General features: G+C 40.7%; 2 protein-coding genes across 15 annotated transcripts in view; one reads left to right on the forward strand and one right to left on the reverse strand.

The window, feature by feature from the left end:
* The window catches only part of LOC306860776 (uncharacterized protein), a 55,473-nt gene extending 52,961 nt beyond the window's left edge, over positions 1–2,512 (forward strand). For all 11 annotated transcript variants that reach the window (XM_079402682.1, XM_079402679.1, XM_079402688.1 and 8 more), the window contains one exon: positions 917–2,512. In XM_079402682.1, the coding sequence (XP_079258808.1) occupies positions 917–1,312 (396 nt within the window). In that variant the 3' untranslated portion in view covers positions 1,313–2,512. The remainder of the gene's footprint in view (positions 1–916) is intronic.
* Positions 1–14,646, reverse strand: part of LOC306860777 (interferon regulatory factor 4-like) — a 45,993-nt gene extending 31,347 nt beyond the window's left edge. Inside the window, exons 1-9 of one of the 4 annotated variants that reach the window (XM_079402692.1) lie at positions 14,577–14,646; positions 14,300–14,477; positions 13,780–13,969; positions 13,564–13,640; positions 13,372–13,414; positions 13,223–13,276; positions 12,675–13,061; positions 12,462–12,580; positions 3,417–3,624 (exon numbers count right to left, since the gene is read on the reverse strand). In XM_079402692.1, coding sequence (XP_079258818.1) covers positions 3,526–3,624; positions 12,462–12,580; positions 12,675–13,061; positions 13,223–13,276; positions 13,372–13,414; positions 13,564–13,640; positions 13,780–13,969; positions 14,300–14,473 — 1,143 coding nt within the window. In that variant the 5' untranslated portion in view covers positions 14,474–14,477; positions 14,577–14,646 and the 3' untranslated portion in view covers positions 3,417–3,525. Of the gene's footprint in view, positions 1–3,416; positions 3,625–12,461; positions 12,581–12,674; positions 13,062–13,222; positions 13,277–13,371; positions 13,418–13,563; positions 13,641–13,779; positions 13,970–14,299 lie in introns of those variants that run through there. The other 3 variants (XM_079402690.1, XM_079402693.1, XM_079402691.1) reach the window with 3 other exon arrangements.
* Positions 14,647–26,608: the final 11,962 nt, after the last annotated feature.

Consider the following 26,608-nt stretch of genomic DNA (forward strand, 5'->3'; position numbering starts at 1 on the left):
CGTTTTCATGCTATTTTTCTGGCAGGATCATTTTATTGGCGAAAATATCTCACTTTTCACTGACATGTCCAGGTCTGATCTAAAACGCGACTGCCTGCATGTTTTGCCACAAACAGCAATTGCAAGTACATTTTTTTGGAACTAGGACTGTGATATGAAAAGTGTACCAAGCAATATCTATAGCAATAGTGTGAAAGTGAATAGCACATAACAGGCAAGATACTGGTATAAACATAGATGTCTATTGGTCCAATATATGTCACATTAATAAACATGCGTCATCGTTTTCAAAAGCCTCCGTTTTCACAGTCCCCACTACAACGCAAAAACAGCGTTTTCAAATTTATCCACATTGGAGAGCATTTTCCTTGACAAAAACACCATCTCAGTGTGGATGGATGGCCACCATGGAGAGAAAAGGATGCATTTTCAAATGAAAAATTATTATTGTGGACAAGGCCTATGACGCCTTTGAAACGTATTGAACAACCTATAAAAACAAGATTTTTGACATTTTTGTGTATGTTGAATTGTCCTAAATAATTACCAAAATGGGCAGTAGAGGAGTCTAATAAATTCTGGTTTTCTTGTTCAGCTGAAGGAAGTTCTTTTCCTTTCAATATTTGATGCCATCCAGACATCTGAAAAGGTTACTTAAAGTCCCACTGAAGTACCTTGAAATGTGCAGTTATTCAGTGTGTTGACATAATTTCCATTGAAACAGGAGAGCATATCAAGTGGCTCATCACATAGCATGGGTATTATTTCTTCTGCTCATCAGTGCCGTTTATAATGTAGAAGATGTCTAACCATTTGCAATGTTTGAAATACAGCATTCAGTGAGAATTCTTCTGTGTGAAGTGTCATCATGGGTGGCTTTGCAACCTTACCGAAATGTACGTCCTTGTTCCGGCAGGAGCTGCTCACAGTCCTAGCGGAGTATCCGTTCTTCGTCCGGGACCGTGGCTGGTCTTCTTGCAGTCCCCAGCGGAGTGCCCAGCTGTATGGCCTGCAGTGCCGTCAGCTCAGCACCGGCGACGTGTGTCTGGCACTGACTCCCACACCTGCTTCACCTCATTCCGGCAGCCAGGTGCAGCGTCTGCATATACGCTCAGAGGAGGTGGAGGTGGCCGAGAGGATGCCCCATTCCCCCGCACCTCCAACTCTGACAGCCGGACAGCCTTCTCCTTCCGGTCTGCTAAACGAGCGGGCCCGCGCCCGCAAGAGACGCTGGTCCGCCCCTGAGCTCCAGCCAGGAATCAAGACTAGCACCCATTTACCTCAAGGCTCGAAGCACGAGAGACAGCAGTAAGGTTTGGAATCGACACCACAGGAAGATCGAGAGTCTGATCATTGGTAACCTCACAGATACCATGGAATAGCTAGTTAATTGTTCCCCTTCTTTCCTCCACTGTTAAATGTGATTTCAGAATGTAGAACAACACATGCTAGCCAGTTCCAAAATGCACAGTGAGACAATCAAATATCACTTCTTTGTGATGCCATGCACCTTTTAGTTATGCTAATCTCAAGCCTTTTTCTGTAGGGTATGTCTTTTTAATCCGTATTATAACAAACCAATACTATTGGAAGAAAAAAGAAAAGTACACAAATATATGAGAATATATCATATTACGAGTGTTCTGTGAATATGCTACAGGAAATAGTCTACTGTTAAATTCGTAATGACATCTCGTTTCAAGCTTATGAACTGCGTACGTACCTTCAGTCTAGCAGGCAAGCTGAATGTATTAAGCAGCCTTCAGCCAGGCTTTCAGTGTGGGGTCAATATGCTAGTTCACTTTAGCATTACGCTCCAGCCTGTTCTTACCAAGGGAAGAGACACTAATGTGGGAATGAAAGCACATCTGGTGTTTTTAAAGAGTGATGGTGCTAATTACACATCAGAAAAGTCCTCTGGTGACTGTGGGTGTCCCTTTGACATTTCCTTGTGAAAAAGGACAGAAATCTAGTGTTTTGAAATCAGATACGGGTATATCTACTCATGATTAAGCACACTCTATCACTTTATTTTTCTCTCTTTTTTGTGGTTTCTCAAATAACGTTTGCTGTAAATTTTTTGTTTCTTTATAAATGTTCTAATTGCTATAAAAATGTATATTTTTAAAGTTGTGAGACTGTAATACAATGTTCGCTAGAAATAAAGAACAGCTTTCTAGATTTATATCGAATTCTATATTTAGCATCTTAACGATATTTCCGCAATATTCTGATGTATGAAATTTAAAAACCTTGAGATGTTACTATGGCTACGGTCACACTGTAGTGTGAAATGTCCGGTTCACACAGCAGCTTACGAGAGTTGAATACTCTCTGTATCATTGTGTATTCTATATGTGTCTATTACCTGTAACCATAGCGAAGGGTGGCTAAGTAAATATCAATGATGGTGACGTGCAAAAATGCATTTGTCGTCTTGCATTTGACACAACATAAATTCAATTGTGGCACTATTTCATCTGTTGAATAAATGGCAGCTTTTCTACCTCAGTAAAGAGCAGAGCATTGAAGTCCGTTGGAGAACAGCGACTGGATCCAAACCTTCAGATGATGCACAGCTCATATCTGTGTCTTTGTGAGTTACTGTAGCCACAATTATCATTTATTTGTTCGTCACCCCGTGAACAACCGAAACGTGTGAACACAACTGTTTGAATGGCCCAGATGCAGGTGTGAATGTGGCCTATAAGCAGTCTGGCAACAAGTCAAGTGTATGGAAAGGATATCATGCAGTCATTACACCCGGGCAATGTTAAATGTAATTTAAGCTCGTAACGCTGGTTTGCCTCGAGGATGTGCAGAAATCATGCCACAGTGAATATCATCATTACTCTCTTTTAAATGCAATGCACTTAGATTTGTTTAAAAAAAAAAAAATACAATGCCAGAATTAATCCACAGCTTCATTAGTAATCTGCTCAAATATATTTGGGATGGGCCAGCCATCAGGACAACCTTGGGCAGGACGTTTTAAATTTGATTTATCTATCATTTAAAGGGTGAAACAAAGATTCCTCATTTTTGATTTGCCGTCCTTTCATCTGACCATGTCTCTGCAGGATCAGATCGCTCTTCGCTCTTATGAGTTCATTGCATTAAACACTGCCTACGTGTAACGGCTGCATTCAGTGTGACATGAGTTCTCTTCAGTACAAGTTGTATTATCTACCATGAGTCATATTTTACTTCTGAAATAACCAGGTGATACAGAAGACTAACAAAACTCTTTATTTTAATTTAATTTTTGAAGCAAAATTTTACAAAAAGATAAAAAAATCATAATTCAGTATCATGATTAGTAATATTAGTAAGACTATAAAGGACATAAAGCTTAATACAATCAATGAAAAGTTAACATTTTATCTAACATCAGTAGAAATAAGAAATCTACAGACACTTCCTTTTTTATTATTATTATTTTTATTATTATAATTTATTAATACCATCGTTGGTGAATTCCTACACAGGGATGGTGAAACGTGTGCTGTTCTGATTAAGGTATGTTTATTCATTGGTTCTCCTGTGTGGCGGTGATTGCTTCATCTCCACATTATTAGGTGCATTATGCCTGCGGAGACACTCTACAGCAAACAGAGGAATCACCTACACACAGAGATAGAGTGAGAGAAAGAAAGAAAAGATTTATTTATTGTGTGATTACTCCACAATGCCCTCTACTGGTAGTCAATTGCTGCTTCTCATAATAGTGACTAATTATGTTTTGTCATTATCATATAATCGAAAAAGTCATAATTATACATTTATATAATTGCAAATTTATATATATATATATATATATATATATATATATATATGTGTGTGTGTGTGTGTGTGTGTGTGTGTGTGTCTGTGTGTGTGTGTGTGTGTTTGTGTGTGTGTGTGTGTGTGTGTGTGTGTGTTATAATGACATGTCCTTATTATTATGGAATACAATTTTTTAAAGGGGTAGAAATATGTTTTGGATGTCACTTCTAAAGATATCAATTTAATTTCTGGGAAATAACATTTTTTTTTGTTGATTCTGTACGTATAATGGTACCAAATACTACAGTACCTATAGGCAACAGTGTACGTTACTATGGAGATGACTCTGGATAGATCAGCAAAAATCTGTTAAAATATATACAGTATTATACTGTTATTTACAAAGGTGCCGACTACATCATTTAACAGAATACAGAATTTGAAACTCGGTGACTGGTTTCCATCATGCATTGTCTCAAGAAACTGGCAGTGTTGCCAGATTGGGTGATTTTGAATCTTATTATGTGGTTCAAAAATGGTTTGGGTGGGTGGACAAAATTTGGGCTGGTTTGGGATTAGTTTGGAGGTTTTCGAACACTTTATATGCTAAATGGTTAACAAACGAAACCCAAGTGTGCATGTACCCCATCCAATCAGTCATCCTGACGTTACACACTGCAGAGTCAGCTGATGCTGCTGCTGCTGATAAGAATGCACTTTCAGCCAATCAAGAGCAAAAGCAGGCAGATGCGATGACTCAAGAGTGACAGGGTTTAGTGTAATAAGGGATCGGATTTTGAGCTTGTAGCTGACTGGGCCAGTTTTGGCGTGGAAATTGTCGACCCAATCTGGCAACACTGATGGAAACATGAAAGCACACTTGGTAGCTGGATACATCATCAGCCCATCCCACTCACTGGTTAGCTGCTGCGGAGTGACATTACAGGTCAAAGCCATCTGATACTTTTGATTGCTTCAGTCTGTCCCTGTCTGTTGTGCTTCTGAGAAGTTTGTGTTTGTAGCTCCGCTTTTTTATTGAATCTTTACCTTACTTTCACTCTCTGTTGTTTAAAGTGATGATATATAACTTAATTCCCACCATATTTCTGGTATTATCTATAAAACTAAACTAAATTGATCGTTTGCTTTTTAAAACCGCGAGTGCAGCGCATCAGCTAGTTAGCTTGTTACTCGCGGTTCCATTCGCATTTCTATTCTGCCTATTATTGTTTTATTTTTTCTCAGTCCGTTTTCATTTCTCTCTTGCTCCGTTTTTCACGAGTTCATCAAACAACAGTGGTAAGTGTTAAGTTAAGTTGGTATCATTCATCAGTCACGGTGAGTAATGGCTTCTTCTCCTCCTATTGTTGTTTGCACTGTTTGTCACATGTACAGTTTCTCTCTCTCTGTCGGCGACGAGGGATTCACATGTGATAAATGCAGGGAAATAGTTAGGCTGACTGCGAAGATTTCAGAATTAGAGACACGCATCCAAACTTTAGTTGGGGATAGTAAGAATGTGAGGGCTGAAGATACTGCTTTGGATGTGACTAGCTCAGGGAATCCTGTACATTGTTCGGTTCCGGTAGAGCCCGTGCAGCAGGGCAACTGGGTGACTGTGAGGCGGCCTAGTCACGGTTCAAAACACCACTCTTCCGTTCCCATTAAAACATCAAACAGGTTCTCCCCACTGAGTGACGCACCCACTGAGAAACCTGATGAAAGTGCTCTAGTTATTGGTGATTCTATTGTACGGAACGTGAAAATAGAGACACCAGCCACCATAGTCCAATGTTTACCGGGAGCCAGAGCGTCTGACATCTTGGCAAATTTAAAAGTGCTGGCTAATGCTAAACGGAAATTCAGTAAGATTGTTATCCATGTCGGCGCTAATGATGTTCGACTTTGCCAGTCGGAGATCACTAAATATAATGTTAAAGAGGTGTGTGAACTTGCAAACACGACGTCAGACACAGTAATATGCTCTGGTCCGCTCCCTGCTTTCCCGGAGTGATGAGATACATATGGAGCGATTTTTGTGCCAATATTTATCAAACAAATCCAGTGTTTTGCAAATAAACACAATCTGCTTTGCAAAGAAAAACTCAACTTTCAAACAAACGCAAAGTGATTTTCAAATACAAAACTCTTTGAGAGAAAATGCAGAGGTATGGACAAATATATGTATTGTGTGTTACAACTGTGAGACTCATTTGCCTTTTTATGAGGAAACTTAGCTTGATTTTCTCACAAATGCGACAGGCTGATTTTCTCACACGAGTTCGGGCTGATTTTCTCACATGTGCAATTGAGCAACTTTCTTTTCTAAAAAATAGCAGATGGCGCTGTTGGTCAATTTACGCTAGTCTCCCGAGACCTGAAACACCTCTTTACCTTTTCAGACCAATATGAGCGGGGAACAGGTGAGTTTCTGTCTTACTGTCTCTATAATTAACCATTTAGATATAGATTTTCACAAAGCGACCCTGCTACAGTGTCAGTGAAATTCACAACAAGTCTGTAAAGTTGTTAACATGATTGATTAGTTCAAAAATCAGAGGTGACCTGACTAAACATTTAACTAGGCAGGCTTTCCCTATAAAAACTGATCCATTCTCCATACCTCTTATCCTCTGTTGGATCGCGGGATATAGAATATACATATATATACATATATATTGATACAATTGTTCAACATTCAAAACGATGCAAATGTATAATAGATAGCAACAATATTGTGTACCAAAAATGAAAGCTTAGACAATTTAATTTATTATCAGATATAGTAATATCACCCAAGAGGTCATTAATTATTAATAAAAAAATGAAAACAAATCACATTATTTAGTGCAATATCTAAAACTTTTTTTAAATGATGTAACTGTGCAATCATTTGTCTAAAATAATTACGTATTTTTTAGCTTAGGAAAATTATGAATATTTATTTTCTGGTGTCACTCTTGTCCTGTCAACTGGGGAGAAGGATCAAGTGATAGGATCACGCTGATATAATACTAAATTCAGTATTTAATAACCAGTGGTTTAATAAACAGCGTGCTACACGGGTGAAGACACACTCTGGACAGCGAGGACTCTTCTCTAGGAGCGACTCAGATGACCAACGTTTGCATTTTAAAGAGCCACTAATATAATTCCTGACCGTAGCCTTTTATTCTTAACTTTGTGACGGTTCCCGTTATTGACTCTTCGGGCACTGATTGGCGGTTTAATCTTTGACTCGTTAATCGCCAGTTTATTGAGTGCACCTGCCGGTGTGGTTTAGACGCCCTTTAAAAGAGAGTACCATCAGAGATCTGGAGGCTTGGTTTTGGACTTGGACTTTGGGTTGTGTTTGGTTTAATTTGATTTGATTTGATTATGTTGTTTGAGCATTTTGACATCGCTACAACAGCACATTACATTAACATTCAGACACCCTGCTTTACATACTGATGATGCTGATGTTTTCAGAAATATTGTTATTTTTGTTGTGTTTTGTTTATTATAATGTTTTATTTTTGAGTTTAATAAAGCCTTTCTTTATGGAGCTTTGTTTTCGTGCGTCCCTCCTTTTTGTTGCTACCCTTTGAGCCAGGGGTCGTAACAACTTCAAGAGTTAAAATGTTGCTCGGCCATATATAAAAAGCTACAACATTTTAGTTTAATTTTTCCAAACCGGTATTGTCAGACTAAAATCTGCTGGTATATTGGTTGAAATAGGAAATATCTCCTTACAGGCCACTTTTAGTTTTAAATGTTGTACAAGGCATGTATATTACTATATATAAACATAACTATGATATCCCTTATGAAAATAGTTTTTACTATTGTAAAAGTGTGGTAACCATGTTTTTTTTGCAGGTTACCATTTCAATATAGGCAGCTTTACTACAAATACCATGGTATTTATTTAGTAAAACCATGGCTAATTTTCATAAGGGATATTAATGTTTAGATTATATTTTGGTACATTTACATAGCTGAATCACAATAAAGCTCACCTGAACTTAAACTAGTTTGATTATAGTAGTCTATTTGTATAATTAGATTAGTCTACTCCTTTCAGTAGGTTGTCTATGTGTAGTTTTATACTGGTTTAAACTTTTACTGCAGAGGTAGCCTACAGCATTTCTCTCCACTGTAGGCTGTGTTTCAACATATATACAGTAGAAGAAAGACAATAAATCTTACTTGACCTAACGTAAAAATAAAATTCAAAATGCTTTCATTTTTGGTACACAATATTGTCGCTATCCACTATACATTTGCATTTTAGTATTACAATATATTGTGACATGATATATAGTTATACCCCTGCATTGTTTTGAATGTTGAACAATTGTATCAATATACATGTATATATATGTATATTCTATATCCCGTGATCCAACAGAGGATAAGAGGTATGGAGAATGGATCAGTTTTTATAGGGAAAGACAGCCTAGTTAAATGTTTATCCAGGTCACCTCTGATTTTTGAACTAATCAATCATGTTAACAACTTTACAGACTTGTTGTGAATTTCACTGACTCTGTAGCAGGGTCGCTTTGTGAAAATCTATATCTAAATGGTTAATTATAGAGACAGTAAGACAGAAACTCACCTGTTCCCCGCTCATATTGGTCTGAAAAGGTAAAGAGGTGTTTCAGGTCTCGGGAGACTAGCGTAAATTGACCGACAGCGCCATCTGCTGTTTTGGAAAAGAAAGTTGCTCAATTGCACTCGTGTGAGAAAATCAGCCTGTCGCATTTGTGAGAAAATCAAGCCAAGTTTCCTCATAAAAAGGCAAATGAGTCTCACAGTTGTAACACACAATACATATATTTGTCCATACCTCTGCATTTTCTCTCAAAGAGTTTTGTATTTGAAAATCACTGTGCGTTTGTTTGAAAGTCGAGTTTTTCCTTGCAAAGCAGATTGTGTTTATTTGCAAAACACAGGATTTGTTTGATAAATATTGGCACAAAAATCGCTCCATAGATACATAGCAGACTGTCGTCACTCAATGGCTGGATGTCTAAGTGGTGCCCACAGAATAGCATAGGTTTTATAGACAATTGGACGAGTTTTTGGGGCAGACCTGACCTGTTGAAAAGAGATGGTGTTCATCCCTCCTGGGGTGCTGCCGCTCTTCTCTCTAGAAATATGGCACATAGTCTTAGAGTTCGTACTTGACTAACTGGGGCCCAGGTCAGGAAGCAGACAGACTGGCTAAACCAACCGTCTGCTAGCCGCCTCACGTCACAGAAGTCAGTTAATTCTCAGCACATAGAGACTCCTTCACCCAGATATCACACTATAGAGACTGTGTCTGTTCCCTGAACTAGAAAATACAGAAAACATCCAAACCAAATTAAGAGTAACAATCTAATTGATGTTCAACAAATAAAAAATGTTTACAATACAGAGAAACAACTGATAAAGCTTGGCTTACTGAATATCAGGTCCCTTTCTACAAAAGCGCTGACAATATGATTGAATGGGTTTAATCAGGACAGACAGCAGTTTCACTGTATTTGCAGACATTTCTAGTAATTATTAACACACAGGGTTAGTTCACCCAAGAATGAAAATTCTGTCATTTATTACTCACCCTCATATCGTTCCAAACCTGTAAGACCTTATTTTTGGCATCGTAATACTGTCTTCATAATGAGGAGGAGAAGAATTGTTGATTAAAGTTGTTTTTGTTTTCTTTGCGCACGAAGAGTATTCTCGTAGCTTCGTAAAATGACGGTTGGGTCACTGATGTCACCTGGACTGTTTTAACGATCTCCTTGCTACGTTTCTGGGTCTGGGAACATTGTGTTGCTGACTATGGAGGGTCAGACTCTCGGATTTCATCAAAAATATCTTAATTTGTGTTCTGAAGATGAACGAAGGTCTTACGGGTTTGGAACGACATGAGGGTGAGTAATTAATGACAGAATTTTCATTTTTGGGTGAACTATCGCTTTAAGTGAACGTAAACAGTGTGGAAAGTAATCTAATGCTTGTCAGTATATTAGATCTGTCAGCTGGTCTTAAAGTTATTTAATGTTAATCAAACTAAATAAAATGAGAGAACCACTGCTCTTCACTAAATAACTTTGGTAAGAATCAATGTATATTTAATTCATCTTTTGCACTATTTGTCATGTTTGTCATTTTCTTTTTTTATTGTATTACTGACTGTTTCAACTCACTGTTGTTTGCTGACAGTGAAACTGCTCTGAAACAACAGGTTAAGGGATTGGTAGTCATTTGGGTTTTTTTTGAATGCGTGGGACCCCAGAAGCCTAAGACCAGCACTGATATATGGGATGTGCTGGACCAACAAATGCGAAGGCCAACCTCACAACTTGCAGGATTGCAGGATCTGCTGTTAATGTGTTAATGCCAGATACCACAGGACATGTTCAGAAAGTCCACAGCTCAATGCATCAGAGCAGATTTGACAGCATGAGGGGGACCTCCTTGATATTAGGCAAGTGGTTTTAATGTTTTTAATCAAATCTTAGATGTTTATGTCTGGTTAACTAAAACATATAAGATCCAAAAAAAGCTTATAAAGGTGGCAAATCCATGTAAATCAAGCAGGTTAATCCAGACCTTTTGAAGAGATACAGTAATTTGATATAATATTTTACGTTTAGGATATGTAAGCAATCACAAACCTGCCGAAGACTTTCAGCCAGAACAGGAAGAGTGATTTTTATTTGCTTTATGTGACACACTACATTAGGAAGAAGACTGATGCAAATGGACAGCCACTATATTGTGAAATATCTGATATTCCTATTCTCAAATATGTGAACTAAAGTAAATGCATTTTGTTGTTTAAGCTCATTAATAATGACCACGTCAGTTCTTCTCCAAGGGGTAATGGGTGCTGCCCTGTTAGTTTGCGCTGCAATGCAGAGAACCAGAGTCAGATTTACAACCTGGGTGATATAGCTAAAAAATTAAACACCATATTATGTTTCATATCAGTTGGTATCAGTAATTATTGAAAACAATTTACAACTTCTTAAAAACAAAGAGCAGAAGAAAAAAGGTTTAAATTTAACCACTGTATTTTTAAATAATTTTATGTGCAGATTAGTGTTAAAGAAACTTGACTTGCAATGAGCAAAATTATGTACCGCATTGTTTATTCAATGCAATGAAACAATGACTATCTATGAAAAAAAAAGTGTATAATTTCGTAAATTGCATAAACAATTATGAACAAATCAGCATTGTGTATTTATGCATAGCTTAATACAAAAATCCAAAGAGCCGATCATTCAGACTGTATTTAATTCAGAACACACAAGCACATGTTAAAATGAGTGCTGTGTCTGTCTGCGTTTAAGAGATTGTGAATGAAAAATGGTGCACTTGAATTTAAGGTCCAGGAGCCTTATCAGTGGCACACGAGATGCGGTGGTGATGATGATGGAAGTGACGTTTTTGTACTTTATCATTTTTGTTAATCTGTCAAGTTGAACCCACGATATGCGCTGCTGCTGCAGTTTTCATTCCAAGTATTAGAGAAATATAGAGAAGCTCAATGCAGAGAAGATCTTGGTTAGATTAAAACCAAAACCAAGCCATTCACACAGAATGCATGTTCTGTGCATTTTCGAGACGGACTGCTAACTTGCACTTGCATCTCACACAAAATGATAACAAAAGCTATGTAAAGTTAAAAGAGCTTCATCCATTCACTCATAGCACGTGCCTATATCGTGTGCTATACCGAACAGGTTTTCTGTCGTTATCAATGAAGGTGTACCGTCGATAAATACTGATACCGTTTTATCGCCCAGGCCTAGTATCTGGTGAACTGGGAAAAAACAAAGTGAACTTTATAGTTGCCTACAAAATGCGTAATGATGTGAGTAAAACATGTCATCACAATGTTTTAAAGGGATTATTATAGACTCTTCTATAGACAGTGTATATTTTACGAATTATTCACTGCAGGTCAAGAAAAGAAGTTAGTTTATTAGTTAGAACATAAGTTACCGGTAATATGAATTTAATTAATCAAAAGTGACAGGAAAGACATTTATAATATTACAAAATATTTCTATTCCAAAGAAATGCTGTTCTTTTGAACTTTTTATGAAAGAATCCTGAAAAAAAGGTGTCACCATTTCCAGAAAAAGATAAAGCGCCACAACTGTCAGCTAAAGCATGAAAGCAGATTTGAACTTAGTAGTTGACGCGCTGAAAGCTTTAATCAAGCTGCTGTGATTGTGCATATCAAAGGGTTTAATAAGTTTCATTGTGATGTTACGCTGCCATAGCTGTTCATTTTCAGTCTTTTCTTGTGCTACCTTTGACAAACAAGTTGTGAAGTTTTGTATTTGTCAAATAAACTAAACAAAACTAGGCAAAACCGTGGCTGCAGGTGTTTGTGAAGGGCAGCACAGGCACTGCATGTTACTGTCTGAACGCTCAGTTCATCTCCAGTGGCTGCAGTAAAACTGGCGAGTATACAAACGCAAGGGTCCAAAGCTACACTTTAAAAAATGCTGGGTTAAATACAATCCAACGATGGGTAAAATATGGACAAACCCAGCTATTTGGTTGTTTTGACCCAGCGGTTGGGTTACTACCCAGAAGATTTGGTTAAATATTTAACCCAACAGCTGGGTTTGTCCATATTTCACCCAGCGCTGGGTTGTATTTAACCCGGCATTTGTTAGAGTGCACCGAACACTCACTTGTGCAGTGATGAGCTTCTTGGTCTTTGGCTGGCTGGGGTCAGGGAACTCCTCTCCGAAGCACAGGTCCACTGTGTACTGTGGCTCGAGACCAGAGCCCTGCCGATGGTTTTGTAACTCTGCCAAGAACACAGGAAACAGCGTGAGGACTGAAGAATTCCCGGAATGCAAAAAGCACTGTGTTTCCCAGGCTAAGCCCCCTCCCTTCTTCACCTTGAATGAAGATGGTCATGTCCAGGAGTTTGCAGGTCCTCTCTCTCTCCAGTTTGTTGGGTTTCTGTCTGTGCTCTGCCAGAGGGCCGTCCCAGTACACGCGGCCCTGGCAGAAGCGCTTGATGAACACACCGTCTGGGGCCACCCACACCAGCACACCTTTCTCCAGGTGCGGCAGAAGACGGGTCATGGCTTCGGAGATGCCCGGGGGCAGCTGTACGATGTCTGGACGGGGGAAGAAGACCTTCTTGGCTTCACAAGGCCCGTAAATGCGCTCGTTCCCAACCGGAGCGCAGCCCTGCAGAATGAAGCATCCGTCTGGAGACGTAGTGACGAGATTCTGCACCAGGTTACCGTGATAGAACAAACGCACCTCCAGGCGGCAGTCTGCATGCATGCACACGAAATAGCATTGCTTTTTTAACACTGACATTCCACCTGATGATATACATCGTTTTCTTTCCAATGAGCAATTAAATCTTTAAAAATCACAATGACTTCATAAAACGAGGCGCATTAGAGTATGAGCTTGCTAGAAATTCTCTCACCAGTTATGGGGACCTGAGACGGGTATAGAGGAATGGAGTTCTCCCTGCCATTCACTGCAAACACACACAAACACTCAGTGTAACTGATAAAGAAACCTTTATTTTGTTTGTTTTTAGTTAGTTATTGTTATTGAAAGTAAAACACTAACCACTCCATCCAGCAGATTTGTTTGAGTCATCAAGCGAACTGCCCTGCTGGATGTGAAATAAAGTATTATTTCATGTCACACAAAACATACGCAATCCATCCAGTAGGGGGCAGAAAAATAAATGTCATCCGAGTTTGCAGTCAGTGTAGTGCTTGTGTGGGGATTTCCACAAGAGGTGTCACTGAACAGTACCTGCATGGGCAGAAGCGTCTCTCTCAAGGCTTTGCTGCAGTCACTGTCCAGTGATATCAGTGGGTTTCCAGCAGGTTCTGGAAGACACAAGGAGTGGTTTATATCTGAAGCTGGTTTTGAGTAGGACTGTGTGTAGCCTATATATTTATATTAATGAGGAAGTGAGATTTGGGTGGCTGAGGTTTGAGGAACACAAGTCGAGATCTGTCATGATACCTGCCACTCTTCCTGTGTCGTCCAGGATCCGGTAGACCTTGTACGGCTCAGAGATATCCAGCTGACTGCGTTCAGCAACCTCTTGGAAGTCTGTGCTCTTGTTGAGGGCACAGCGCAGACGTGTTTTCCACATAGAGGGGTCTGCTTTGTCCCTGCCCTCTTGAAATTTACCCTTGTACATGGCCCATGCCTGAGACAGAGTGTGTGTGTTTAATCTGTTTTCTGTCAAAATTTATTGGTGAATAGGAGCTATATATATTGGATTTTTGCAAGTTGAAAGTTGTGTACTTTTTAGTCAACTGGACTTAAATGGGAAATTCAATATAGTTCGAATTATACAAATGAAAAGCTAGGTGCAGATAGAAGCATATACTTATAATAAAGTTTTAATCACCAGCAATCAAGCCCCACTATAATCAGTTTCGTCGTATTTAAAGCCAATTTTAATTGGTCGATTGGTCAATAGTGGATCAACTGAAAGTGGGTTTAATGGTAAAACTGTATAGAAATATATGTTTACCTTGAACAGTGCAGCGTCCTGGTTCTGTTTGTAGTCCTGTTTGGCCGCGTGTTTCCAGGGAATCCTGAACATGGTTTTCTCCTCATTTTCCCAGCTCAGTCCAGTGTATTTACCGCTGTCTATCTGCACTATGAGCCATTCTCTCAGTCGCATGTGCCTCGACCTGTCTTCCATCAATCTACAACATAACACCAGTCACATATACAAACAGCAGTTTTAACACACTAAGACTTCTGTTGCTAAGCTCATAAAGAAATGAAATTTTAGATAAACTCACAGTTAAACAATTGCATGCATTCAGACATGTGAGTGAGTGAGCTTTAAAAGTGAAAGTAAAAGTATGAAGTGAAACACTTTCGGTTTCCCATGTAATGGATGTTGCCATAACAATGACATTCGCGTAAGACACAAGCAGCACAATCTGTCCCTTAATATGCACTACTCTCCTCTGCCTGCAGAAACAAGACGAGTGAGTTACATGACACTCCAAGCATGAAAAACACAAGTGTGTTCTGTATAAACACAGAGCAAAGAGCAATGTATGGAGCTGTCATAACTTCACTAAGAACTTCTGCACTCTTGCTAAAACTCCCTTTACAATCAAAGGTGTCTGCACTCCACAATACATCTCTTATTTACTCTGTGATTCTGAAAACACACAAAAACTCTGTTCTCAGCGGGATTGAGTGGATTCTAATATAATACTAATAACAGGGACGTGCACACACTCACTATAAGAATTAGGACTTCTTTTCATTAGGGCTTGTTAAGTTTATTTGCTCAAGATTTTTTTTCGTTATGCATTTTGACGTATTTCATATTCTGTTTGAGTATGAATGTAATTCTTTAATCTACTTTTTTCTTGAAATACATGAATTATGATATTTCTGACAATGGTCTAAGGCTTACACAGTAAGTACCACACACACATACATATATATACATATAAATACACATATATATACACATATACAGGTCCTTTTAAAAAAATTAGCATATTGTGATAAAGTTCATTATTTTCTGTAATGTACTGATAAACATTAGACTTTCATATATTTTAGATTCATTACAACACAACTGAAGTAGTTCAAGCCTTTTATTGTTTTAATATTGATGATTTTGGCATACAGCTCATGAAAACCCAAAATTACTATCTAATACACATATACATACACACACACGCACGCACACATATACACACATACATATGTATATATGTGTGTGTGTGTATATGTGTGTGTGTGTATATATGTGTGTGTATATATATATATATATATATATATATATATATATATATATATATATATATTATACACACACACACATATATATATACACACATATGTATATAGGTATGTGTATATATATATATATATATATATATACATACACACACAGTAGTTACAAATTACAAATACTTGCTCATCAAATGTATTTAAATAAAATGCACAAATACTGCTGAGAAAATTTATTTATTTAAAATACAAGTAATTTGTCATTTGGAAATACAAAAATACAAACAAAATTTTCAAGATATAATTTCAAGTGCAAGAGTAATAGTGCCATTGGATAAACTTAAGAGAGAGAGAGAAGTGCTTTCCCCTCCTTGAAATTGTACAAAACAACATATTCTTTTCCATGTACCCCCTTTCACTTCCATCCTTCCTGAACAGTTTAGCTGTTTTTCAGCATAACTAACTTCTCGGGGAAGTCGTGGCCTAATGGTTAGAGAGTTGGACTCGTGATCCAAAGGTTGCGGGTTCGAGTCTCGGGCCGGCAGGAATTGTAGGTGGGGGGAGTGAATGTCCAGCGCTCTCTCCACCCTCAATACCACGACTGAGGTGCCCTTGAGCAAGACACCGAACCCCCAACTGCTCCCCGGGCGCTGCAGCATAAAATGGCTGCCCACTGCTCCGGGTGTATGTTCACGGTGTGTGTGTGTTCACTGCTGTGTGTGTGTGTGTGTTCACTGCTGTGTGTGTGCACGTTGGATGGGTTAAATGCAGAGCACGAATTCCGAGTATGGGTCACCATACTTGGCTGAATGTCACTTCACTTCTCCAAAAGTTCAGCTGTTAGTCATCTTCTGTGAGGGCGGTAAACCATGCCTACAAAGGAAAAAAGACGCTCAACTGCTGCTAATGATGGCAAAGTGGTGCTGTATCTAATGAAGAGTTTCTTGCTCAGTGGATATGAATGCAGAGAAGGCAGGCTTCTTCCTGGGGTCCTCCAGAAAATGAAGGGTCTCCAGCTCTGCTTTGGCTAGGGAACGTCTCTCTAACATCCTCACTGCCATCTCCTGTTGCTAGGATGCTTCCATCTCATCTTGATCCTCTGAAACAATGGAGATATTCAGTTACAGTTACAGTAACCACAATAGTGTGAGTTGTTAGTCCATATTATGTATGGATTTCTTTGAGAAGTTCTGCAATTTGATTTTATAAGAACTGGGGAAATGCCTACAGGCAAGAGCAGCTGATTCACATTCTAATGTGTCTGTTTTTATGCAATGTACAGTAACCCCCAGGAAGCCATCTCTTATATCAGATATCTGCAGTGGCAATGGCAGTTAACATTCAATGTACATTTTTGAATGAGGTAATTTTTGAAAAATAAATAAATAAAAATAAGTAAATAACAAAAAAAGTAAATTTAAATTCACCATCAAAAAGTAAAATAAATAAAATGAAATAAAAATAAAAAAGCAAATAAAAATTCTCCATGAAAAAAACCCCCCAAAAACTGAGCATTGGGATAATATTGATCAGTAATTATAGACATTATATCTCACAATATATCTTAATTTGGATCATCATGATATAAATAGTTATGTTCTCCACCAAATTAGACAACAATAACTGGAACTGTGCTCCAAAGATGAACAAAAGTTAAGGGTTTGAGAACAATAAGGGGGAGTATTTAATGACAGAATTTTCATTTTTGGGTGAATTAACCCTTTGAATCTACATAACTAACTTCCCATAAATGTATTAATGAGAACAAAAGTGCTTAATTCAATTTTAACTCCCCTTCATCTGACATGAATGAAGTACCACTTTCCACTTCAACAGACTCTAAACATTAAATATGTTTATAGCATATTGATAAGTTTCAATTAACAAATACAATGATAACTTTAACTAATTAATCAAAATTTGCAAACAAAGTAATTCAAGTTGTAAGTAAGCTGTAATATTGTGTTACCTCATTTGAAGTGTTGACCTGATCACTTCCACTTGTCAGGGAAAGTTCCATATGTTCTCGAATATTCATTGCTTCTTCAGCACTGGAGTGTGCCTTATAAAACCTCTCAGCAGTTTTTATGTTGTGGCACAAAAAAAATCTGTTATTTCATGTGTCTCTATTTTGCGGAGACTATTTTGCACCTGCCAAGAAATTAAACAAAAAATAAACAGTTGTGTGTAGCATTTGCCAAATGCATAAGTGTCAAAGGAAAACCAACACTGCAACAGAGTGTAAACCACACTTACTTGAGTGGACTACTTGGTCTCTTTACTTCTCACAGATTTCTCTAGAGTTTCAGTAAATTTCTCAGCCTCCAGTAAGTGTGTGCTGGTATCCAGAGAAAAAAATTGTTAAGGGACATTAATTTGCAAGGCAGAATCAGAAACTCATGTAGTTTGTGCACAAGAGTTTTATTAACTAAACACTAATGCAAACTAGTCTATCAAACAAACAAAGAAACAAACATACAATCACTCATACAAGGGGAAAGGGCAAATGAGAATTTATGGATGAAACCATCAGGAAACCAGAAATTGAAGCTATTTTTAAGTCAGTTAACAACCTGAATTAAACCATCAGCGCCATTTATAACGGGGTCTATAGCTTATACTAAACCTCTGTTTCGTTTAGTTAAATGTATGATACTTGCAATGCCTTTGGTCGTTGAACGAGTGTCTGGTTGCAGTCTCGGATGAAAGTTCTGTTGGTTTGGTGGTGTTAGAGTTCTCTTTCGAAAGCTACAATCAATGCTGCGCTGCTCAGCGCATTGGGAACGCCTTTAGTCGTGACCAGCTGTGAATATTGTGTGTAACACGTCGATAGAATTGACCCGGAGGTAATATAGCCTCGGTCGATGACGTCATCGGCGTGCACCCGCAACACGAGGCTATAAAAAGATGAGCCACAGGTGCATCATCATGTCTTTTGTCTTCAGACCATTCTGTGCGTCGAAGAAACATTCTGGCAGGTTTGCAAATCTTTTTTCTCTCACGTTACAACAAAGAGAAATGAGCCAACAAATCAGTAAGCGTTGTGTTCCTCCATGCTCTCGTCCCATGTCTGTGCTGGATACTCACGATTATTGTTTTGTTTGTTTGGGGGAAGAGCACGCGGTTCTGGCTATAGAGAAAGGCGGATGCGAGCATTGTGACCAGCTCACAGTTAAGATGCTTCGCTCCCGTCTGAACTATTTCCAGTCCGCACCCGCATTACCATCGTGGGGCTCTCGTATGGATCTGCATGACGAGCAAGAGACGGGTCCGTCCCTTTCGCTTGCTGCGTCACCAGATCCTAACATCCCTTCTCGTGATCTCGAAGTGCGCTCCGGTGCTTCTTCGGTTCAGGAGGGGGATGATATATCTCTTGGTTCTTCGGATCACGAGCAGCCAGCCTCTGAGCATTCCTCTCTCGAAAAGAAATCTTTCGAGGAATTGCTAGAGGTGGTTACTCGCGCGGTGGCCAGGTTACAGATTGACTGGCCACGTGAACAAGAGACCCCCAAACGTAGTAAGCTAGAGGATAGGTTTCTGTCCGGTGGCAGGGGGGAGAGACCACAACATCAGTCTCTCCCCTTTTTCGAGGACCTCCATGATGAGCTGTCTAAGTCATGGAGTAAACCATATACTTCTCGCATCTTTGTGCCTTCGACGTCGACTTTTTCGACTATCGTGGGTGCGAAGTCGCGGGGGTATACGGAGATGCCACGGGTTGAAGAGACGCTCGCGAGCTATCTCTCGCCCGAAGCCGCATTTTCGATAAAGAAACCTACTCTCTCCACTAAACCTTGTCGTATAACATCATCACTAGTGGGTAAAGCTTTCCAAGCTGGAGGTCAGGCTGGTGCTGCGCTGCACACTATGGCACTGTTACAGGCATACCAGGCTGACCTGTTGAAGGATTTGAGTATGGGCAATACCATCGACGAGGAGGCGTTCTCTGAGCTTCGTCGAGCCACAGATCTGTCTCTCCGTGCGACCAAGCAAACGGCCCATGCCATCGGCCGTTCAATGAGTGCTTTAGTCAGCACGGAGAGGCACCTGTGGCTGAATCTGACAGGTATTAAAGAGAAAGATTGTTTGTTTCTGTTAGACTCCCCTGTTTCTCCCTCTGGTTTGTTTGGCGACTCCGTGAACACCGTAGTGGCCAGATTTAAAGAGGTGAAGAAACACGAAGAAGCATTCGTTCAGTTCCTTCCTCGCCGCACTCAAGGGGAGGGGCCGTCTGCCACCCAGCCCCGCGCCGGTCCTTCAAAAGCTAGGGAGGTTAAAAAGCAGAGCGTGGCGGAGCGTGCTCCCCCTCGTAGAGACTGGGGACAGGCTCGCCGCGCTCAGCAACCTCCCAAGCCAGACTTTAGGACTATTATTAACAAGAAGCGAAAGTCCTGATGGTCTGGCGCCCAATCTGGTGGGGGTAGTCCCCCGTGGGATGGGGCACGTTCAAGATCTCTTCGCCCCTTCCCGCTACCCTCACAAAACCACTCCATCCCCGCCACCTCTCGTGCTTCGGAGGGCAGCGGTTTCCAGCTAAATGTTAGATGTTCCGTTGTTTCCGGCTGTCATTCTGGACGCGGAACATCTAACATCCCCTCAAAAGGAAATATTAAAATTAATACCACTCTCAGAGAGTCTGGCAGCGTGGAAACTTCTGCCAGGCATTTCTGCGTGGGTATTAAGCACAGTGCAGATAGGATACAGAATCCAATTTATTCGTCGTCCTCCGCGTTTCAACGGCGTGGTTTTCACTTCCGTGAAACCGGAACTGATGCACATACTGTCACAAGAGCTGCAAACTCTTCTGAGCAAAGAGGCCATAGAACATGTTCCTCTTCCAGAGAGAGAGTTGGGCTATTACAGCAGATACTTCCTGGTTCCCAAAAAGGATGAGGGGGTGCGTCCAATCTTAGATCTTCGAGGCTTAAACCGTGCAGTCAAAGCGCTCAAGTTCAAGATGTTAACTGTCAAGACGGTCGTGACGCAAATTCAACATCACGATTGGTTCGTCACGATCGATCTGGAGGACGCATATTTTCACATAGAAATATTGCCACAACACAGGAAATTCCTGAGGTTCGCTTTTGGGGGCGAAGCATACCAATTTCGGGTTCTTCCATTCGGGCCTAGCCTTGTCACCCCGCACATACACAAAATGCATGGATGCAGCACTGGCTCCATTACGACTCCAGGGCATTCGCATTTTGAATTACATCGACGATTGGTTAATATTAGCACAATCGCGAGAGATGGCGCTCCAACACAGAGACATCGTATTAGCTCATCTAGTTTCTCTAGGGTTGAGACTCAACACCAAGAATAGTGTTCTTTCTCCTACCCAGAGAATGACTTATCTCGGGATCGTTTGGGATTCGATCACGATGCGGGCACAACTGTCTCCCGCTCGTATCGAGACCATTAGGCAGACCATGAGCAAAGTCAGGCTAGATCAATATCGCACTGTTTGTCAGTACCAAAAGATGTTAGGTTACATGGCTTCAGCATCCACAGTGATTCCTCTGGGGCTGTTGCACATGAGACCATTTCAGTTGTGGCTGAAAGCCAGAGGATTTCATCCAAGAGCCAATCCTCAAAGGCTAATAAAAGTGACGCGCCATGGGCTTCGTACACTATCTCTGTGGCTCAGACCCCGGTTTCTCGCCTTGGGTCCCACTCTAGGGGCGCAGTGTCGTCGCAGACTGCAAACGACGGACGCCTCCCTGATGGGCTGGGGAGCGGTCTTAGATGGCCGTCCAGCTCAAGGGGAATGGGAGGGCCATCAGCTCGATTGGCACATCAATTGCCTCGAGCTGATGGCCGTATTTCTGGCTCTGAAATATTTTCTCCATTAATTGAGGGGCTGTCATGTCCTAGTGCGGGTGGACAACACAGCAGCAGTCTCTTATATAAATCACCAGGGAGGTCTGCGCTCACGCAATCTGAACAGAATAGCGAGGCAGATTTTTCTCTGGGCCCAGGACAAGTTCCTGTCACTCAGGGCAGTATACATTCCAGGGCATTTGAATGTGGGAGCAGATTTACTGTCCAGGCAGACACTACCGACGGGGGAATGGAAACTCCACCCGGAAGTAGTGAAACAGATTTGGACCAAATTTTACAAAGCGGAGGTGGACCTCTTTGCCTCACAACAGACAGCGCAATGTCCCCTCTACTTCTCTCTGAGTCACCCAGCTCCACTGGGTCTGGATGCGATGGCGCACACATGGCCCAAGATGCGCCTGTATGCGTTTCCTCCAGTTTCTCTGCTCCCGGGAGTTCTAGCCAGAGTTCGCCAACAAAGGTCTTGCCTCTTGCTGATAGCGCCACGTTGGCCGAACAGAGTGTGGTTCTCGGAGATAATATCTCTCCTCGACGGCTCGCCGTGGGCGATTCCGGAGAGGAGGGACCTTCTGTCTCAGGCGGAGGGCACGATATTCCATCCCAGGCCGACCGGTGGAATCTTTACGTTTGGCCCCTGATGGGAACCAACTGAGGTACACTGGGCTTTCGCCTGCCGTTATTGCGACCATTCTGAGTGCTAGAGCTTCCTCCACTAGACAATTTATGCCAATAAATGGGGTGTTTTTGAAAGGTGGTGTGTTTTACACAATGTAGATCCAGGTTGCTTCAGTTCTGGACTTCATGCAGGAGAAATTATCAACAGGCACATGCCCTGCTACTCTTAAGGTTTATGTGGCCACTCTTTCGGCTTGCCACGCCTTGGTAGACGGGGCGCCACTTGGGAGACATCCTCTGCTCTCTCGCTTCCTTCGGGGGGCCAGGCGACTGAGGCCTCCAGTAAAAACCAAGATCCCTTCATGGGACTTAGCTACAGTTCTCGAGGGTCTGGTTGAAACCCCCTTTGAACCTATAGAATCAGCGTCTGATAAACTTCTGACTCTAAAAATGGTTTTTCTCATGGCAATAACTTCCTTGAAGAGAATTGGGGATATGAAGGCTCTGTCTATCTCTCCATCCTGCTTAGACTTTGCCCCAGGTATGGTGAAAGTGATTTTGCATCCACATCCTGATTACCTGCCTAAGGTTCCATTTTTGGCTGTACATCCGGTCATTCTAGAGGCCTTCTGCCCTCCACCGTTCACAACACCGGAGCAGGAGAAATCTCATAGACTGTGTCCAGTCCGTGCTCTTCAGGCTTACATCCACCGCACTAGCCAGTGGCGTAAGTCAGAGCAACTGTTCGTCCGTTATGGTGGTAGTAACAGAGGAGCAGCTGCCACCAAGCAGACCATGTCTCATTGGGTCAGGGATGCTATTGCTCTTGCTTATGAGGCGCGCGTCAAGCTTCGCCTATAGGTCTTAGGGCTCACTCCACCAGGGGGGTCGCCTCCTCTAGTGCTTTGGCAAGGGGTGCCCCCTTACAACAGGTTTGTGATGCGGCAGGTTGGTCCTCTCCGCACACATTCATAAGATTTTATAGTTTGGATGTTCATGCCACTCCGGGCTCTCATGTCCTTGAGTCAACGTCACAAGCTAATGTCTGAGGTCTTCTTGCGTTCTTGTGGGCACACCTGCACAACCGTGGGGTCCAGACATTTCCAAGCACGGCTGCATGGGTATTCTCGTTCCCAATGCACTGAGCAGCGCAGCATCGATTGTAGCTTTCGAAAGGGAACGTTTCCGGTTACTTAACTGTAACCTTGTTCCCTGAGAAAGCTGAACGAGATGCTGCGCTGCTTTGCCGTGCTGAAGATGTCCCAAAATATCCTGATGATGCACCTGTGGCTCATCTTTTTATAGCTATATTACCTCCGGGTCAATTCTATCGACGTGTTACACACAATATTCACAGCTGGTCACAACTAAAGGCGTTCCCAATGCGCTGAGCAGCGCAGCATCTCGTTAAGCACAAAAACTTAAGGGTCCAGGAGAGTTCTAGCTCACATCCTCCTCAAACAGAACCGCAGACTGTAGGGGCGACACTGATGTGAGAGCTTTATCTGCTATAGAGGACACACCTCTGGGCTGAATTTGGAGGGAAAGTTTTACGACTCTGTCTCTGAACATGGTAATTTGAATAGGTAATTCGCCTGGGTTAGTGCACAAACTACTAAAGATTCTTAGGACACTAATATGTTGCATAGGTATCAACATGTAATGTTCACTCTCAATTAGATCATCCGAAGACAAATTGATAGAGACTAGACATGGTACAGCTAAAGTGATATTAACTAGTGATCTATCGTAAGCATGCATAAAACAGTATACAATACACAAAAACATATACAAGAACAGTAATAATATACACAATGACCTGAAGATATGTGTGTTCATTCAAAGAAAGGTTTTTCTTTGAATTAATTAGAGAAGGAGTCAATTTTTATGGCATAATGTATTTTTCCTAAGGGGAAATTGAGTTGCTCTGTCCACATTCCTTTGAGCAATAAAACAAGTGTTATCAGATGGGTTGCCATGGAACCAGAGGCCTGTTCTGCCTTTCTTAGGTGTTAGATGCATTTCGGGGGAAGGGTCCACAGACCCTCATAGTTGGCCCTTTGGTTAGGTGAGGGGCATAAGAGATTATTTGTTAAATATAACAAATAGTTGTTTGACTGATTGGTCCAAATACTACGTGTCTTTTGCCCCCTGCCAGTCTTGACCACAGGTGTTTCAGGCTCATCTTTAAGGTCAACATTTGCATCTGCCGCAGTTTGGTAATCAACCCTGGCTTTAAACAAAATTAGAAAGATTTACACATCGTCCTGTTCAAAATTTTACACCCCCTGCCCTCAATGCATTGCTTCCTTCTTGAGGGATGAGTAAATGTTTTCACCTTTTGTAATATTTAAGTCCCTCATTTGTAGTTGCTATAAAAAGATGAATCTTAAAATCATACAGTCATTGTAAACCTGGGCTCTGAACCGGTTCAAGGAACGAAAACCAGAAACGAACAAAATTTTGACTGGAATGGAACCAGAAACAGAAACAAAATCTAATTTTATAGTTCCGAAGAGAATCAAAAATTTTTAATGGCGATAACCGGTTAATAACGTTATTTTATCGTTCCATATAATATTTGAAATTTGCTGTCAACCAATCAGGAACTCAAGTACGGTCTATGCAAATGACACTGACGCATCCAGCGAGTGAAATGCCTTCGCGCTCAGCTGTGAACCCTTGGTGTCGCAATAACGCACCGGCGTTATAATTTATCTGAGGATAGTGAAAGATGGATCCAACAGATCTTACGTACCTGCAGTGCTTCTGTGAATGGAGAAAACAGAATAAAACAATAGGCTTACATAAAAGGAATATGAATAGTTCATAGCAAAACTTTTTTTTATTGCGCATTCCAAGTAATATCCATCAAACTACAGTTAAGTTGTTTTGATTAAGTAATAATAACTAAAATTTACAAAATTAAAGTTCATTGAAAGTATTTTATTTATTGTTTTTACATATTAAAAGTTTGTTTTATCGCAAAAGCAGATAACTCTAGATGCCTGACAAACATTGTTGTTGTTGTGATCATAAATTATGGATGTGATTACACATACGCAATACACAGAGCTTTTCCCTCACCATTGTAAGACGCTGCTTTTGCAAGGGTCCGCAAAAATGTTCCAGCTTTTAGTTTCCTTTTCACCCTGGGGAAGATATCACTGGTTAATCAAGTTCGTCAAAATTATCCATCATCGATCACTTTTAGTCAGCTTTGACGAAACTCCTCTCAGCTAGCACGTCTTTTCAAAGTGAAAGTAGCCTTGTCATCTGATCTGAATACAGAGCGCTGATTCGCTAGAATGGATTTATCAAAAACAACAAGAGGTGTTCGACTTGAAGCGGCGCTGCACAGAATGACATCAAAAGTACCGCGAGAGCGATTCGAAAGCATAAGCATCCATCTGCTTGCTTATTACTCTCGCGGTACTTTGATGTCATTCTGCGCATTGCTGCTTCAACCCTGTGTTCCATTCGCAAAGGGCTCATCCCTATGCCCTAATCCCTTCAAAGGGTTTACCCTCCGGAGTGAGAGCTTTGAAGGGTGTAGGGGACCAAACAAACAAACAGTTTCTTGAAGTGCCCTTCTGCGTCATTATACGGAGGCGGCGTCATCATGCAAAGAATCAGGGCAAAGGATCATGGGGGCTCGAAGTGTTCATCAGTTGTACCTGTCGAAATCCTTCATTCAGAAGGACCCTTTGAAGTGGCGTTTGAACACTTCAGTTTGGAACAACCCTTCAATATGGCGGCAATGATTGTTTTCACTCCGAAGTACCCTTCGGAGGCCGATAAATCCCGTTTGGAACGCACCGCAAGTTGAACACACCTAAGGGTGCTCGCGGCTTCTGCAGTAAAACGTCAACTCGCGATGCCTTGAAAGTGGACAATACCGGCTTTTTTGACAAAACTTGTTAAGGGTTCAGATCGCATATGTGGAGAATAATGTACAGCACTCAGCTCTTTTTTTTTTTTTTTTTGAAAGTGGCTTTTATCGGCTTTTGCAAATGAACTCTTCATATGAGGCGGACAAAGTACACAACTCCAGTACTTGAGTGAAAGTAGAGATACTGCTGGTCAAATATTACTCCATTACAAGTAAATGTTATAAAGACAGATTCTTACTTAAGTAAAAGAACAGAAGTACTTTAAAAGTACTTAAGTACCAAAAGTAAATTTCCTTTATGTCAATGCACTGTTTTATTATTGTTGTAGGCTAAGTGATACTTGCAATACCTCTGAAGCAACTTACAATACATTACACCTCCTCAATAGACGGACTAGCTTGTCATATCTTTTAGAATGTTAAAAACCTATGGGGGAAAAAAACAAAACAAAAAAAAATATTTAACACCCCCAAAAAAGCAGGATGGTAGTGATCTCGCACAGCTTTGACAGTGTGTGTACACATCTATGTGTAGCCATTCATCCACATTTGAACAGAGTGGACAGTGAAATCCTGTAAATACAGAGTGATAAGGGGAAAAAAAAAACAAAAAAAAACAAATCAAACCCGTTTTAAAACCCAGCAACACAGCTGTAACTGTATAACTTTACAACAGCAACACTGCTTTAACAAAAAAGCAAAACAGCAAGATTTATTTGACAAAAA

This window comes from Barbus barbus (genome assembly GCF_936440315.1).
Source record: "Barbus barbus genome assembly, chromosome: 41".
NCBI lineage: Eukaryota > Metazoa > Chordata > Actinopteri > Cypriniformes > Cyprinidae > Barbus > Barbus barbus.